Source organism: Lissotriton helveticus, chromosome 5_1 (assembly GCF_964261635.1).
Source record: "Lissotriton helveticus chromosome 5_1, aLisHel1.1, whole genome shotgun sequence".
Taxonomy (NCBI): domain Eukaryota; kingdom Metazoa; phylum Chordata; class Amphibia; order Caudata; family Salamandridae; genus Lissotriton; species Lissotriton helveticus.
Genome location: NC_136065.1, coordinates 257,980,490 through 257,994,788, shown reverse-complemented (window position 1 = coordinate 257,994,788; position 14,299 = coordinate 257,980,490). Strand labels below are relative to the sequence as shown.

General features: G+C 42.8%; 1 protein-coding gene across 1 annotated transcript in view; it reads right to left on the bottom strand.

Annotated features, from left to right (window-relative positions):
- The window catches only part of LOC144752438 (uncharacterized), a 408,565-nt gene that overhangs the window by 229,342 nt on the left and 164,924 nt on the right, over positions 1-14,299 (bottom strand). The window contains exons 22-26 of the mRNA XM_078640369.1: positions 13,840-13,905; positions 5,824-5,871; positions 4,943-5,008; positions 1,977-2,042; positions 682-729 (exon numbers count right to left, since the gene is read on the bottom strand). Coding sequence (XP_078496495.1) covers positions 682-729; positions 1,977-2,042; positions 4,943-5,008; positions 5,824-5,871; positions 13,840-13,905 — 294 coding nt within the window. The remainder of the gene's footprint in view (positions 1-681; positions 730-1,976; positions 2,043-4,942; positions 5,009-5,823; positions 5,872-13,839; positions 13,906-14,299) is intronic.

Sequence of the window (14,299 nt, the reverse complement as noted above, 5' to 3'; positions counted from 1 at the left end):
CACAATCAAAGCTCCCGGCTGTGCCTCAGGAGTACAGGATCAACAGAGAGCTGGGCGTCAGCTCTTTAAGTAGTCGGTATGGGCGTGGCCTAAATTAGAGGGGCGTGGCCTGGTGGCAGGCTCGCTCGCTGATGGTGATAATGGCGGTTCCCTGTCCCGTGGCAGCGTTGAGATCGGCTGCACGGGTGTTGTAAAGTAGGAATAGGTGCCCAGAACAGACTAACAGGTGAGGGAGAAGTGCGCAAATTCTTAGATCAATTAACACACAAAGTTTAAAAACAGTATTTACACAATCAAAGCTCCCGGCTGTGCCTCAGGAGTACAGGATCAACAGAGAGCTGGGCGTCAGCTCTTTACTACAGTATATAAATCATTTTTGAAAATATTAGATTTCTAGAAAAGGACCCAATGATAAAATAGACAAGTGAAGAGATAGAGATTGAGAGATTTGGAATTAAGAGCTAAATCAGTGAGCTTCTTTTAGGTTGCGAAGAGGAAGAAAATGAGCATGAATTACATTTAATCGCTTTTTAACTGGAGATACTTAAGAATATGAACAATTCTATCAATTAATTCTACTTTTAGGAAGTCTAAGCTGATGCCATTTAGTTTCAAAGAATTGGGAAATGTTTTAGACTGTTATCATAAGAGCAGTATATATTCGAGAATAAAACTACTTACTGTGTCCTTTGTGCCCTTTTCACCATCCACTGCACTAGGAGGCAGACTCTAAAGGCAACAGAAAAAGTCAGAAAAAATTGTTATGAATGACAAACTATGAAAATTAATGTACAGATTTCACAAGTGCAATCATAGTCTCTATAAAACACATGACTGCAGTGGCACCTTTATTTAGATAAGGCCAGATCCACGTAAAAGTAGTGTTAAGTGTGATGAAAGGGGCTAAGACTGCATTTATGATAAAGTAATATATCATTGCAACATGTAAAATCTCATTCTTTTATCAACAACAAAAGCTTGAGCTAATTCCACATTTTTTTGAATGGATTTATATTATATATTTTTGTCCATACAGTAATCATTACATACTTTGATCATTCATTTAGTCACCTTAAAATGTTCCAGTAGAATACACTCATGTCTTGTAAATGTTTACGTTGACACACTACTCATACAAATGTCATAAAAACCTGTGGAAACACTATTTCTGTTTTGTGCACACCAGTCTAAACTACAAATTGTGTTAATACCTTAAATACAATGGAGCAGATTTACAAGCCGCTTGCGCCACTTTTGCGTCACTTTTAACATGGAAAAAGTGACGCAAAAGTGGCACAAGGGGCTTGTAAATCTGCCCCAATGTTTGGAAATCCTATTAGTAATTCATGGTACTGTTACCTATTTTTGTGACTCTCCAAAAGGTGTAGGTATGAGCACTGAACACCAATAATAATTCATTCCACTTAATGAGTACGTGAATATGAAAGTCTCCGGTTTTTCTGAGACAAAATAACCTGAATCTGAGTTTATTGAACGAGAATATATATCCACAAATCATAAAACAGCAGCTCAGAGGATGACAATGTATTTGAAAGGCCACATGTAGAAAAAGATGAAACATGAGATTTGACAGATGGAACCTTTTCCCAGGGTTGGACTGCACTGTAGGAGCAGTAGTGAAACAGTGGATAAAGACTGACCACACCACAGCATTGAGATGTAAATAGGTAAGACAAAGGGAATAGTCTGGGAAAATATTTATTGTGTACCAAAACCAATGCTCAAGGCAAAGGTCTCTAAGTGCTCTGAATTGTGTGCATCAGCAAAGCCAAGAAGGTCCATACAATAAAGAATTTAACAAAGGAACCCATGGAACTAGGTCCTTGTCTGTGGTAGATGATGGTCAAAATGTGTCTCTACCTCTCTCTTTGTGTGATAAGCACCAGTGCCTCAGTGCCAAACATGATATCTTTAAGATTTGCACAAATGCATTTCAACAGGCTGAGTATGCTAACCTGTTTAATTGATGTGTCCTCAGTTTCTTGATCCGGCCTCTGGATGGTAATATCAGGAGGTGGTGGCTGGAGGAAACAAAAAAGAAATACTCTTAACATTTACAACAAGACTCAATTAGGTGTGCTCCTTATATCCACTTTACTTTCACAAATCCATCAAAATTGATCTGTGATGAATACTGGTTGTCTGATGCCTTTGACCTTTTTTCATTGGTGACAGAGACATGAGTGAAGGCCAAACAATAATTTTAAGAAATGGAGGTATGTCAATACCATTGCAAAAATATAATTCCACTGATGGGAAATGGATAACTGTATGAGAACACCAAGACTTGTCTTGGTATTCAATCATTTTTTCTAAATAGCAGACGTCATGGAAAGCTCATGACAACCTGGAAAAAGTATACAATACTATTATATACCAACTGGGGATGAAGCGCAAAAGTGGTGAATTAGGGGTTACGTGAAGGGGTGAAGTATGGTATATAGAGGTAAAGGAGTTAAGAGTAAAGGGGAGTTAGGGGGATGAAATATGCATGAATGACAGTGAACGGCCTTTAGAGTAGCAATATGTAACAAGGTTAACAGCCATGCAATTGTACTCAGTTTTTAATAAATCCTCTCTGAGTCACTTAATCTACACTGAACTGGGAACAATGTTAGATTTTAGTATAAAACCAGTATAACTATTAGAGAAGTATCTGCTTACTATGCCCCTCGTGGCCTTTTCCCTATCCACTACAGTTGGAGGCCGACTTTAATGGTAAAAGAGATAGTCTGAAAGAGTTCTCCATGAAAGACAAACTATGGTAATTATTGAAAGTTTTCTCAGGTGCATTTTTAGTCTCTCTGACCAAATCCAGTGCAGTGGTGTCCTTATGTCCACAAGGGCAGACACATATAAAAGCAGTGTTGGACATGCTGTAAGGGTATTATACTACATTTGTGAACCAATAATACAGCATTACATAATATGGAAGATAATCATTTTATCACCAACAACAGTTAATGCTAATTCTACATTGTTTCTGAAAATTAATTTTTATTATCTGGTTTAGGTCAAGCAGAAATCATAGTATAGTTCTGCCGCTCATGTCGACGCCCTTACCAAAGGCATCACGTGCAAATTAAAAAAAGTTCTATTAGCACCCTCCTACATCTCTAACAATCATCATCAGTTGGCATTGTAGAATGTTTGATAATGAGGGTTTTTAGATATATTATGCCGTAATTCACCGGGTGGCCCATTTAGGTTACTCATACTTAAATCACTTATGTCTTGTACATGTTTACATGGAAGGTTCGAACTTTGAAATGTCAGCAAAACTTGTGGGAATTCTCTTTCTGCATGGAACTCCCCATTCTGAGCTATGACTTTGTTAATATCTGAATTTGTGGTACTGTCACTCATTTCATATGAATCCCAAAGCAAATTTTAAAATTCATGGTATGAATAGAAAACACCACTATTAACTCATTCCCTATAATGAGTGCTCATAAATATACTAGCCTCAGGTTTCACTCTGGCAAAATAGCAGGGATGGCTCACCTGTAAGCGTGGGTACAGCCCGCAGTGCCACGGGACAGTTGACTCGATCCAAGTCCCCTGTGTTGAGGCAGGCATCTGTCCCTAATCACACAGTGGTCCGCATACCTTGCAGTGAGTCAGCATGCCTCAGCAGCCCCTGTGCATCACAACTGCATCCACAAGACTGCGGTAGCCACAGCAGCACCCAAACCAGGATGGGCAGCCTCTCCCCTTGCTCTGCCACTCCAACCCCTATGACAGATGCCCAAAATCTCACTGCTGCTAGGCCTAATCAGGTCCCAGGTAGTAGGCTTGTAGCCTGCAGGATATCGCATAGAGGCAGCTCCAGTGGCCCGAATGGTTATTGCAGGCCTGCCCCGGCCACACTCCACAGCACACAGCTCTGGGTTCCAGCATTCCAGGCATGCCTACCCACCACCTTCCAGCACCCTGCGGAGGGTGGTATTCAGACCCCTTCGCCTAGCGTCAGGTAAGTGATTGAGGCAGGTCAGCGGATGACCTCCCCAGTGGAACACACCTGACTAGGCTGCAGGTTCGCAGGACAATGACTGAGTTCTGCGAGAAGGAAGTATAATCTCAAAAATGGGTCCTGTGGTACCACACTGGACGCAGGAATGAGAAGAGCGAGTGCTCTTTAGTGGATGTGCCTTTCAGGGTGACCCGAAATTAAACACTTTTAAATGTCAGAGAAAGTTGCAGAAACACACCCTCTCCACGGAACTCCCCATTCTAAACTATGAATATGTTAATACCTTGGATACCTTGGGTGGGCATTCTGTTACAAATTTGTGGTTGTGCAGGTCACTTTCATGAATTTCTATAGGAATTTTAGGAGGCACAGTAAACAAAATGAACAGCACTATAAACTCATTACCCATAATGTACAATTGTAAATATACTATGGCAAAATATTTTAAACTGGTTTTATGCAACAGCAAATACATTTTCAAGAATCACAGATAAATGGCAGGGATGATTTATATATATGAGGAAGCGAATGTGTTTAAAAGGCTGCATTATGGAAAAGACGAATAAGGACCTTGGAGAGATGGTACTTCATGTCTGACGAGTGGACTTGACTAAAGGAGCAAAGAAATAATAATTAATAATGGCTGCCTAAATCAGTGAACAGAGGGGTGAGCATGTGAAGGGAATAGCCGGGAACAGATCATACTAAGTACCACAGTCTGAGCACAAGACTTTAGTTTTAAATGACTCTGAAATGTGTGCCTCAGCAAAACAAAGATGGTCGCTAGTGTGGAAAATGTAACCTTGGAACCAGGCCCTCGTCTCTCATTGATAATGGACAAAGGGTATCTCTAGTCCTCTAAGCATGGTAAGCATGATCAAAATCGGTACCAAACAGGATATTCTTGAGTTTTTCACAAACATATATCAACAGACTGATTATACTAACCTCTTCAAGTGGTTTTTCCGCAATTGTCTGATCCAGCTTCTGGTCAGCAACATTTGTTGTAGGTACCTGGAAGAAACAAAAAAAGAACTAACATTTTCAACAAACTAAAATTATGTATGTGGTAATTTGGCATTTGGATTTCACCAATCATTGAAGTTTATCTAATGTGGTCACTGGGTTTCTAATGTCCCTTACCTCCTTACATTTGGGATGGAGTCATAAATGCAAGTCAGAAAATAATTTTAAGAAATAGAGCTATGGGAACACCATTCCACAAGAAATACATTTGGGTGACGGGAAATGGATAGGTGTATGAGTAGTCTCAAAATTGTAACAGTATATACATAACATAAAATATGATGGAAGGAATGATTGCAATTAGTCTAACCACTGGCAGTCGCTTGGTGTAGCATTCCAACCCATCATTCTTTTTTCCACCATGCTAATTCACATTAAACCCAGTGATTTGCAAAATAACGATTGACTGAGACTCAGCCCAAGTAATTAACAATAGCTGAAATTAGTTCAAGCGTTCTAGCCATCACTTTTTTGTATACTACAGTATATAAATCATTGTTGAAAATATTAGATTTCTAGAAAAGGACGCAATGATAAAATAGACAAGCGAAGAGATAGAGAATGAGAGATTTGGAATTAAGAGCTAAATCAGTGAGCTTCTTTTAGGTTGCGAAGAGGAAAAAAATGAGCATGAATTACATTGAATCGCTTTTTAACTGGGGATACTTAACAATATGAACAATTCTATCAATTAATTCTACTTTTAGGAAGTCTAAGCTGATGCCATTTAGTTTCAAAGAATTGGGAAAAGTTTTAGACTGTTATCATAAGAGCAGTATATATTCGAGAATAAAACTACTTACTGTGTCCTTTGTGCCCTGTTCACCATCCACTGCACTAGGAGGCAGACTCTAAAGGCAACAGAAAAAGTCAGAAAGAATTGTTATGAATGACAAACTATGAAAATTAATGTACAGATTTCACAAGTGCAATCATAGTCTCTATAAAACACATGACTGCAGTGGCACCTTTATTTAGATAAGGCCAGATCCACGTAAAAGTAGTGTTAAGTGTGATGAATGGGGCTAAGACTGCATTTATGACAAAGTAATACATCATTGCAACATGTAAAATCTCATTCTTTTATCAACAACAAAAGCTTGAGCTAATTCCACATTTTTTTTAATGGATTTATATTATATATTTTTGTCCATACAGTAATCATTACATACTTTGATCATTCATTTAGTCACCTTAAAATGTTCCAGTAGAATACACTCATGTCTTGTACATTTTTACGTTGACACACTACTCATGCAAACGTCATAAAGACCTGTGGAAACACTATTTCTGTTTTGTGCACACCAGTCTAACCTACAAATTGTGTTAATACCTTAAATACAATGGGGCAGATTTACAAGCCCCTTGCGCCACTTTTGCGTCACTTTTAACATGGGAAAAGTGACGCAAAAGTGGCGCAAAGGGGCTTGTAAATCTGCCCCAATGTGTGGGAATCCTTTTAGTAATTCATGGTACTTCTACCTATTTTTGTGACTCTCCAAAAGGTGTAGGTATGAGCACTGAACACCAATAATAATTCATTCCACTTAATGAGTTCGTGAATATGAAAGTCTCCGGTTTTCCTGAGACAAAATAACCTGAAACTGAGTTTATTGAACGAGAATACATATCCACAAATCATAAAACAGCAGCTCAGAGGATGACAATATATTTGAAAGGCCACATGTAGAAAAAGATGAAACATGAGATTTGACAGATGGAACCTTTTCTCAGGGTTGGACTGCACTGTAGGAGCAGTAGTGAAACAGTGGATAAAGACTGACCACACCACAGCACTGAGATGTAAATAGGTAAGACAAAGGGAATAGTCTGGGAAAATCTTTATTGTGTACCAAAACCAATGCTCAAGGCAAAGGTCTCTATGTGCTCTGAATTGTGTGCATCAGCAAAGCCAAGAAGGTCCATACAACAAAGAATTTAACAAAGGAACCAAGGGAACCAGGTCCTTGTCTGTGGTAGATGATGGTCAAAATGTGTCCCTACCTCTCTCTTTGTGTGATAAGCACCAGTGCCTCAGTGCCGAACATGAAATCTTTAAGATTTGCACAAATGCATTTCAACAGGCTGAGTATGCTAACCTGTTTAATTGATGTGTCCTCAGTTTCTTGATCCGGCCTCTGGATGGCAATATCAGGAGGTGGTGGCTGGAGGAAACAAAAAAGAAATACTCTTAACATTTACAACAAGACTCAATTAGGTGTGCTCCTTATATCCACTTTACTTTCACAAATTCATCAAAATTGATCTGTGATGAATACTGGTTGTCTGATGCCTTTGACCTTTTTTCATTGGTGAAAGAGACATGAGTGAAGGCCAAACAATAATTTTAAGAAATGGAGGTATGTCAATACCATTGCAAAAATGTAATTCCACTGATGGGAAATGGATAACTGTATGAGAACACCAAGACTTGTCTTGGTATTCAATAATTTTTTTAAATAGCAGATGTCATGGAAAGCTCATGACAACCTGGAAAAAGTATACAATACTATTATATACCAACTGGGGATAAAGCGCAAAAGTGGTGAATCAGGGGTTACGTGAAGGGGTGAAGTATGGTATATAAAGGTAAAGGAGTTAAGAGTAAAGGGGAGTTAGGGGGATGAAATATGCATGAATGACAGTGAATGGCCTTTAGAGTAGCAATATGTAACAAGGTGAAGAGCCATGCACTTGTACTCAGTTTTTAATAAATCCTCTCTGAGCCACTTAATCTACACTGAACTGGGAACAATGCTAGATTTTATTAGAACATTGGAATGTTGGGAGCTCCATTGAAAACAATGGAGTGCTCTGGGCTTATAATGGCTGGTATAAGCCTGGAGCTCCAACATTCCAATGTTTCTTTGTTCACAGCTCTGGCTGTGAACAAAGACTTCAGGGAACCTGAGGGGATTCCAATCCCCTCACGCTCCCATAAGGCTTTGTTTTTTTTGTTAGAACATTCTGTCCTCTAGTGACAGAATGTTCTAATAGCCTTATAGCCCTTCGTAGATGGGCTATACCGCTATTAAAGTCCCTCTCCCTTGTTAAAGGCCCTCGCTTTCTGCTCGGGGCCTTGAACGCTGGAGAGGGCCTTTAATAGCTGGTATAGCCCTCTACGGCGGGCTAGAAGGCTATAGTATAAAACCAGTATAACTATTAGAGAAGTATCTGCTTACTATGCCCCTCATGGCCTTTTCCCTATCCACTACAGTTGGAGGCCGACTTTAATGGTAAAAGAGATTGTCAGAAAGAGTTCTCCATGAAAGACAAACTATGGTAATTATTGAAAGTTTTCTCAGGTGCATTTTTAGTCTCTCTGACCAAATCAAGTGAAGTGGTGTCCTTATGTCCACAAGGGCAGACCCATATAAAAGCAGTGTTGGACATGCTGTAAGGGTATTATACTACATTTGTGAACCAATAATACAGCATTACATAATATGGAAGATAATCATTTTATCACCAACAACAGTTAATGCTAACTATAAAACCGGATTGATCCGGATGGATCAGATCACAGATAAGAGAGAGCAAACGATTAGCGAGGACCTTAGCAAGAACCTTAGGCTCCGTGTTCAACAGGGAGATGGGCCTGTATAAAGCGCAAAGGTCCCGAGGCTTACCCTCCTTGGGAATGACCACGATCATTGCCAGACGTTGGTCACACGGGAGAGTGCCCAGGTCACGTGACTCCAAAAACATATCTCGGAGATACGGAGCAACTCTATCAGGTCGCAGTTTGTGCAACTCAATAGGCAAGCCGTTCGGGCCCATAGCCTTGCCCGAACGGAGAGAACGAATCGCTATCGCAATCTCATCCACGGACAGTGGGGCATCCATGCACTTCCGATCTTCCTCAGAAAGGCAAGGCAACGTGATATCGCGCAACAACAAATGGGAATCTTCTTCAACCCTGTCGGACACCGGGGAGTACACACCACGAAAATAATCTGCAAAACACTCCACTATCTCATTTGGGTCAGTCACACTCACACCTTCTAAAGTCTGAATCACAGGAACCACTCTACTCGCTCTCTCTCTCTTGTCGAGCCATGCAATCAATTTACCCGCCTTATCCCCAACATCATACAGTTTACCCTGCTGCTCCCTATACATTGTCTTAGCGGCGTCAGTAACAAGAGATTTATAGTCTAGCTGCTTCAGAGCAAGGGCGTGGAGTTTATCCTGGGTGACACCGGATTCTAGGTCAGCCTCCAGCTCTGATATTTCATCCTCAAGACTCACCACCTCCTGATTCCTAACTTTCTTGGATTCCGCAATTAAGGATAGGGCCTGTCCTCGGATAACAGTCTGAAAGGCCTCCCATAGTGAAACAGAGGAAGAAACTGACCCCTCATTCTCCAGGAAATAGTGGTCCAGGGACTTCACCAAACTGTGACCGGTTTTGGGATTACGCAAGTGCCAGGGGTTAATAGGGGCAATCCGTCCCTCAACATTCACCACCGTATCCATACAGAACCACAATGGAGAGTGATCGGAAATGCCCCGAGCCAAATGTCTAATTTCCCTGATAGAAGAGGATTGAACAGCGGGCATGAGAATGTAATCGAGTCTGGAAAGACTCCCATGGTCCCCAGAGTGAAAGGTGTACTGACTCTGTGTCGGATGCATCAATCTCCAGCAGTCCACCAGACCGAAAGTGTCCAGGAACCCCCGTAGCCATGACTGAGAATTAGGAATATCTCTGGGGGGGTGACGATCCAAAGTGCCAGAAAGTACCGCATTAAAGTCCCCACCCACGAGGAGGATACTTTCAGGGAGCTCAAGTAACAGACGACCAATATCAGAAAAGGTAGAAGTCTGGAGACCCGGTGGAACGTACACAGTGAGCAAGGTAAGGGACTTACCCTCCCACCTACCAGTGAGGGCGGCGTAGCGCCCTATGTTGTCAAGGATTACATCATCAATCTCGAGAGGGAGAGAAGACCGAACCAAAATACCCACCCCTCTAGAACCAGTGGTAAACCCGGAGTGTGCGACCAGTCGATAACCCCACCTATTCATAGCATGACACTTGTTTCCCACCATATGCGTCTCTTGCAAAAGTACCACGTCAGGTGACATGCGCCACAGATATTGCAGCACCACACCCGGTTTTATACGGTCGCCCAATCCATTGACATTCCAAGACATTAACCTCAACCCACTACCCCCCATCCCAACAGATAATGCATGAGTCACCCCACAAAGAGCAGCACATTAGAAGCTTGAAAGAACCCAATACGTCGCCTTGAGAAAGAAAAACGAACTCACAAACACCCCTTCCCACCCTCCAACCAACTCCCATTACAACTCCCCCCTCCCTGCACCCCTGCAATAGACTAGATAGCCACACCAACATGCAGTGTGCCTGTCACCCTAAAAGTCCCAATCTACAAAAAGACCCCAGAGGAGGAAAGAGGCCCATCCCTCCCACCACCCTAAGAAGAACAGCAATGAGAAACATACGTAGAAAAAGCCCAGAATCCAGCTGACCAATGTCAAGTATCGGGAAATAGGGGCCGAGTCATCAGTTTTTGCGAGGTTCACCACCCTCTGCACCACCAGGGAGCTCAGCGCGATCGCTCCGGTCAGGCAGAGAGTCCAGCCAGTCACTCACGGGTTACGGTCAATCAAAGAAAAGTGTTCGATTCTCATACTCCACACAAAGTCTAGTAGGGAAGAGCATCGCATATTTCAGGCCCAGGTCTCGAAGACGTCGCTTTACCCCCTGAAAACCCATCCTTTGTCTCTGGATGAGCTGAGTAAAGTCCGGGTAGAAGTTGACGGTAGAGTTCTCGAATTTCACCGGGCTGCCCACCCTCGAAGCCTGCAGGATAGCATCACGGTCTCTGAAGTGAAAAAGTTTTGCGAGGGCCTCAGAGGGGTGCCCGGTTTGTGCTTACCACCCGGAACTCGATGGGCATGCTCCACTGCAAAGAACTTGCTCAGTCCAGAAGGGGCAAGATGGTTCAGGACAAGATCCTCAACCAGGAGATCCGTCGGGAGATCTTTGGAATCCTCTGGAACACCTTTGATGCGAATGTTTTTGCGCCTTGCCCTTTTTTCAAAATCCTCCAACCTCTGAGACAGGAGATCATTAGCCGATTTCAGAGTGCCAGTCTCGGTCTGAAGCTCAGACACATCGGCCGTGAGGCTAGAAGTCTTCAGGTCCAATGATTTCACCTTCTCATTGGTTTTGGCAAGGTCGGCTCTTATCAAGGTGACATCGATCCCCACTGTATCGATTTTACTGGAAAGAGCCTCATACTGTTGACCAATGGTCTCCCTCATACCGGCGATGGCACTCATAATGTCCTGAAGAGACAGCTCCGCAGAGGCGGTGGAATCGTCCTTGGGGTCCCCCGGGGGGTGGCTGGCACCACTAGGAGATCCTTTAGACAAAGTGTACCGGTCCATAACATTGGTTTGGACCGGGCCCCCTCGGAGGGGCGTTTTAGTCTTCCGTTTCTCGGCTTCGATCCTGGCAGCCATGCTGGAAGATGCCCCCCGGAGGGACCCGTGAGACCTGGTGAAAATGGCCGCTAGCGAGCAAGGCACCAACAGTCCAAAAAAGCTGGTTAGCGTGGCCGAGGCAGAGTCACAGCCCGACCCGAATACAGAAGAGGCCAGAGGCTCGATTCAACTGAGCAGGCTGGACATAGATGGGAACTGCCCTGCAGTTCGACAATTTAAGAAATCGAAAGCGAAACTGAAAGTTGAGGCAGGGCTACTGGGGGAAGACCCCTCCGCCGATGTTGTTCAACTCTGTCCCGGCGTTACAATCCACCAAGACCCCGGCTCACCGCCGGGTGGGCCTCAAAAGTTCGACACAACGTAGTTTCGGCTCCCAAAGTCCAAATCAAAATTTGAAAGGAGTAATGGCATCAGCTAAGGTTCCTCTGCAATAAGCCGTCCAAAAATTCAGGATTTCGTCAGGATAAAATGCAAAGAGTGGCGAGGGTCCGGAGAGCTCTGTCCTCATGCGGCCATCTCGGACGCTCGCGTAGCTCCTTCCCATCAGTTGGCATTGTAGAATGTTTGAAGATGAGGGTTTTTAGATATATTATGCCGTAATTCACCGGGTGGCCCATTTAGGTTACTCAAACTGAAATCACTTATGTCTTGTACATGTTTACATGGAACGTTCGAACTTTGAAATGTCAGCAAAACTTGTGGGAATTCTCTTTCTGCATGGAACTCCCCATTCTGAGCTATGACTGTGTTAATATCTGAATTTTTGGTACTGTCACTTATTTCATATGAATCCCAAAGCGAATTTAAAAATTCATGGTATGAATAGTAAACACCACTATTAACTCATTCCCTATAATGAGTGCTCATAAATATACTAGCCTCAGGTTTCACTGTGGCAAAATAGCAGGGATGGCTCATCTGTAAGCGCGGGTACAGCCCGCAGTGCCACGGGACAGTTGACTCGATCCAAGTCCCCTGTGTTAAGGCAGGCGTCTGTCCCTAATCACACAGTGGTCCGCATCCCTTGCAGCGAGTCAGCATGCCTCAGCAGCCCCTGTGCATCACAACTGCATCCACAAGACTGTGGTAGCCACAGCAGCACCCAAACCAGGATGGGCAGCCTCTCCCCTTGCTCTGCCACTCCAACCCCTATGACAGATGCCCAAAATCTCACTGCTGCTAGGCCTAATCAGGTCCCAGGTAGTAGGCTTGTAGCCTGCAGGATATCGCATAGAGGCAGCTCCAGTGGCCTGAATGGTTATTGCAGGCCTGCCCCAGCCACAATCCACAGCACACAGCTCTGGGTTCCAGCATTCCAGGCATGCCTACCCACCACCTTCCAGCACCCTGCGGAGGGTGATATTCAGACCCCGTTGCCTAGCGTCAGGTAGGTGATTGAGGCAGGTCAGCGGATGACCTCCCCAGTGGAACACACCTGACTAGGCTGCAGGTTCGCAGGACAATGACTGAGTTCTGCGAGAAGGAAGTATAATCTTCAAAATGGGTTCTGTGGTACCACACTGGACGCAGGAATGAGAAGAGCGAGTGCTCTTTAGTGGATGTGCCGTTCATGGTGACCCGAAATTAAACACTTTTAAATGTCAGAGAAAGGTGCAGAAACACACCCTCTCCACGGAACTCCCAATTCTAAACTATGAATATGTTAATACCTTGGATACCTTGGGTGGGCATTCTGTTACAAATTTGTGGTTGTGCAGGTCACTTTCATGAATTTCTATAGGAATTTTAGGAGGCACAGTAAACAAAATGAACAGCACTATAAACTCATTACCCATAATGTACAATTGTAAATATACTATGGCAAAATATTTTAAACTGGGTTTATGCAACAGAAAATACATATTCAAGAATCACAGATAAATGGCAGGGATGATTTATATATATGAAGAAGCGAATGTGTTTAAAAGGCTGCATCATGGAAAAAACGAAAAAAGACCTTGGAGAGGTGGTACTTCATGTCTGAGGAGTGGACTTGACTAAAGGAGCAAAGAATTAAATAATTAATAATGTCTGCCTAAATCAGTGAACAGAGGGGTGAGCATGTGAAGGGAATAGCCGGGAACAGATCATACTAAGTACCACAGTCTGAGCACAAGACTTTAGTCTTAAATGACTCTGAAATGTGTGCCTCAGCAAAACAAAGATGGTCGCGAGTGTGGAAAATTTAACCTTGGAACCAGGCCCTCGTCTCAAATTGATAATGGACAAAGGGTATCTCTAGTCCTCTAAGCATGGTAAGCATCATCAAAATCGGTACCAAACAGGATATTCTTGACTTTTTCACAAACATATATCAACAGACTGATTATACTAACCTCTTCAAGTGGTTTTTCCTCAATTGTCTGATCCAGCTTCTGGTCAGCAACATTTGTTGTAGGTACCTGGAAGAAACAAAAAAAGAACTAACATTTACAACAAAATAAAATTATGTGTGGGGTAATTTGGCATTTGGATTTCACAAATCATTGATGTTTATCTAATGTGGTCACTGGGTTTCTAATGTCCCTTACCTCCTTACATTTGGGATGGAGTCATGAATGCAAGTCAGAAAATAATTTTAAGAAATAGAGCTACGGCAACACCATTCCACAAGAAATACATTTGGGTGACGGGAAATGGATAGGTGTATGAGTAGTCTCAAAATTGTAACAGTATATACATAACATAAAATATGATGGAAGGAATGATTGCAATTAGTCTAACCACTGGCAGTCGCTTGGTGTAGCATTCCAACCTATCATTCTTTTTTCCACCATGCTATTTCACATTAAACCC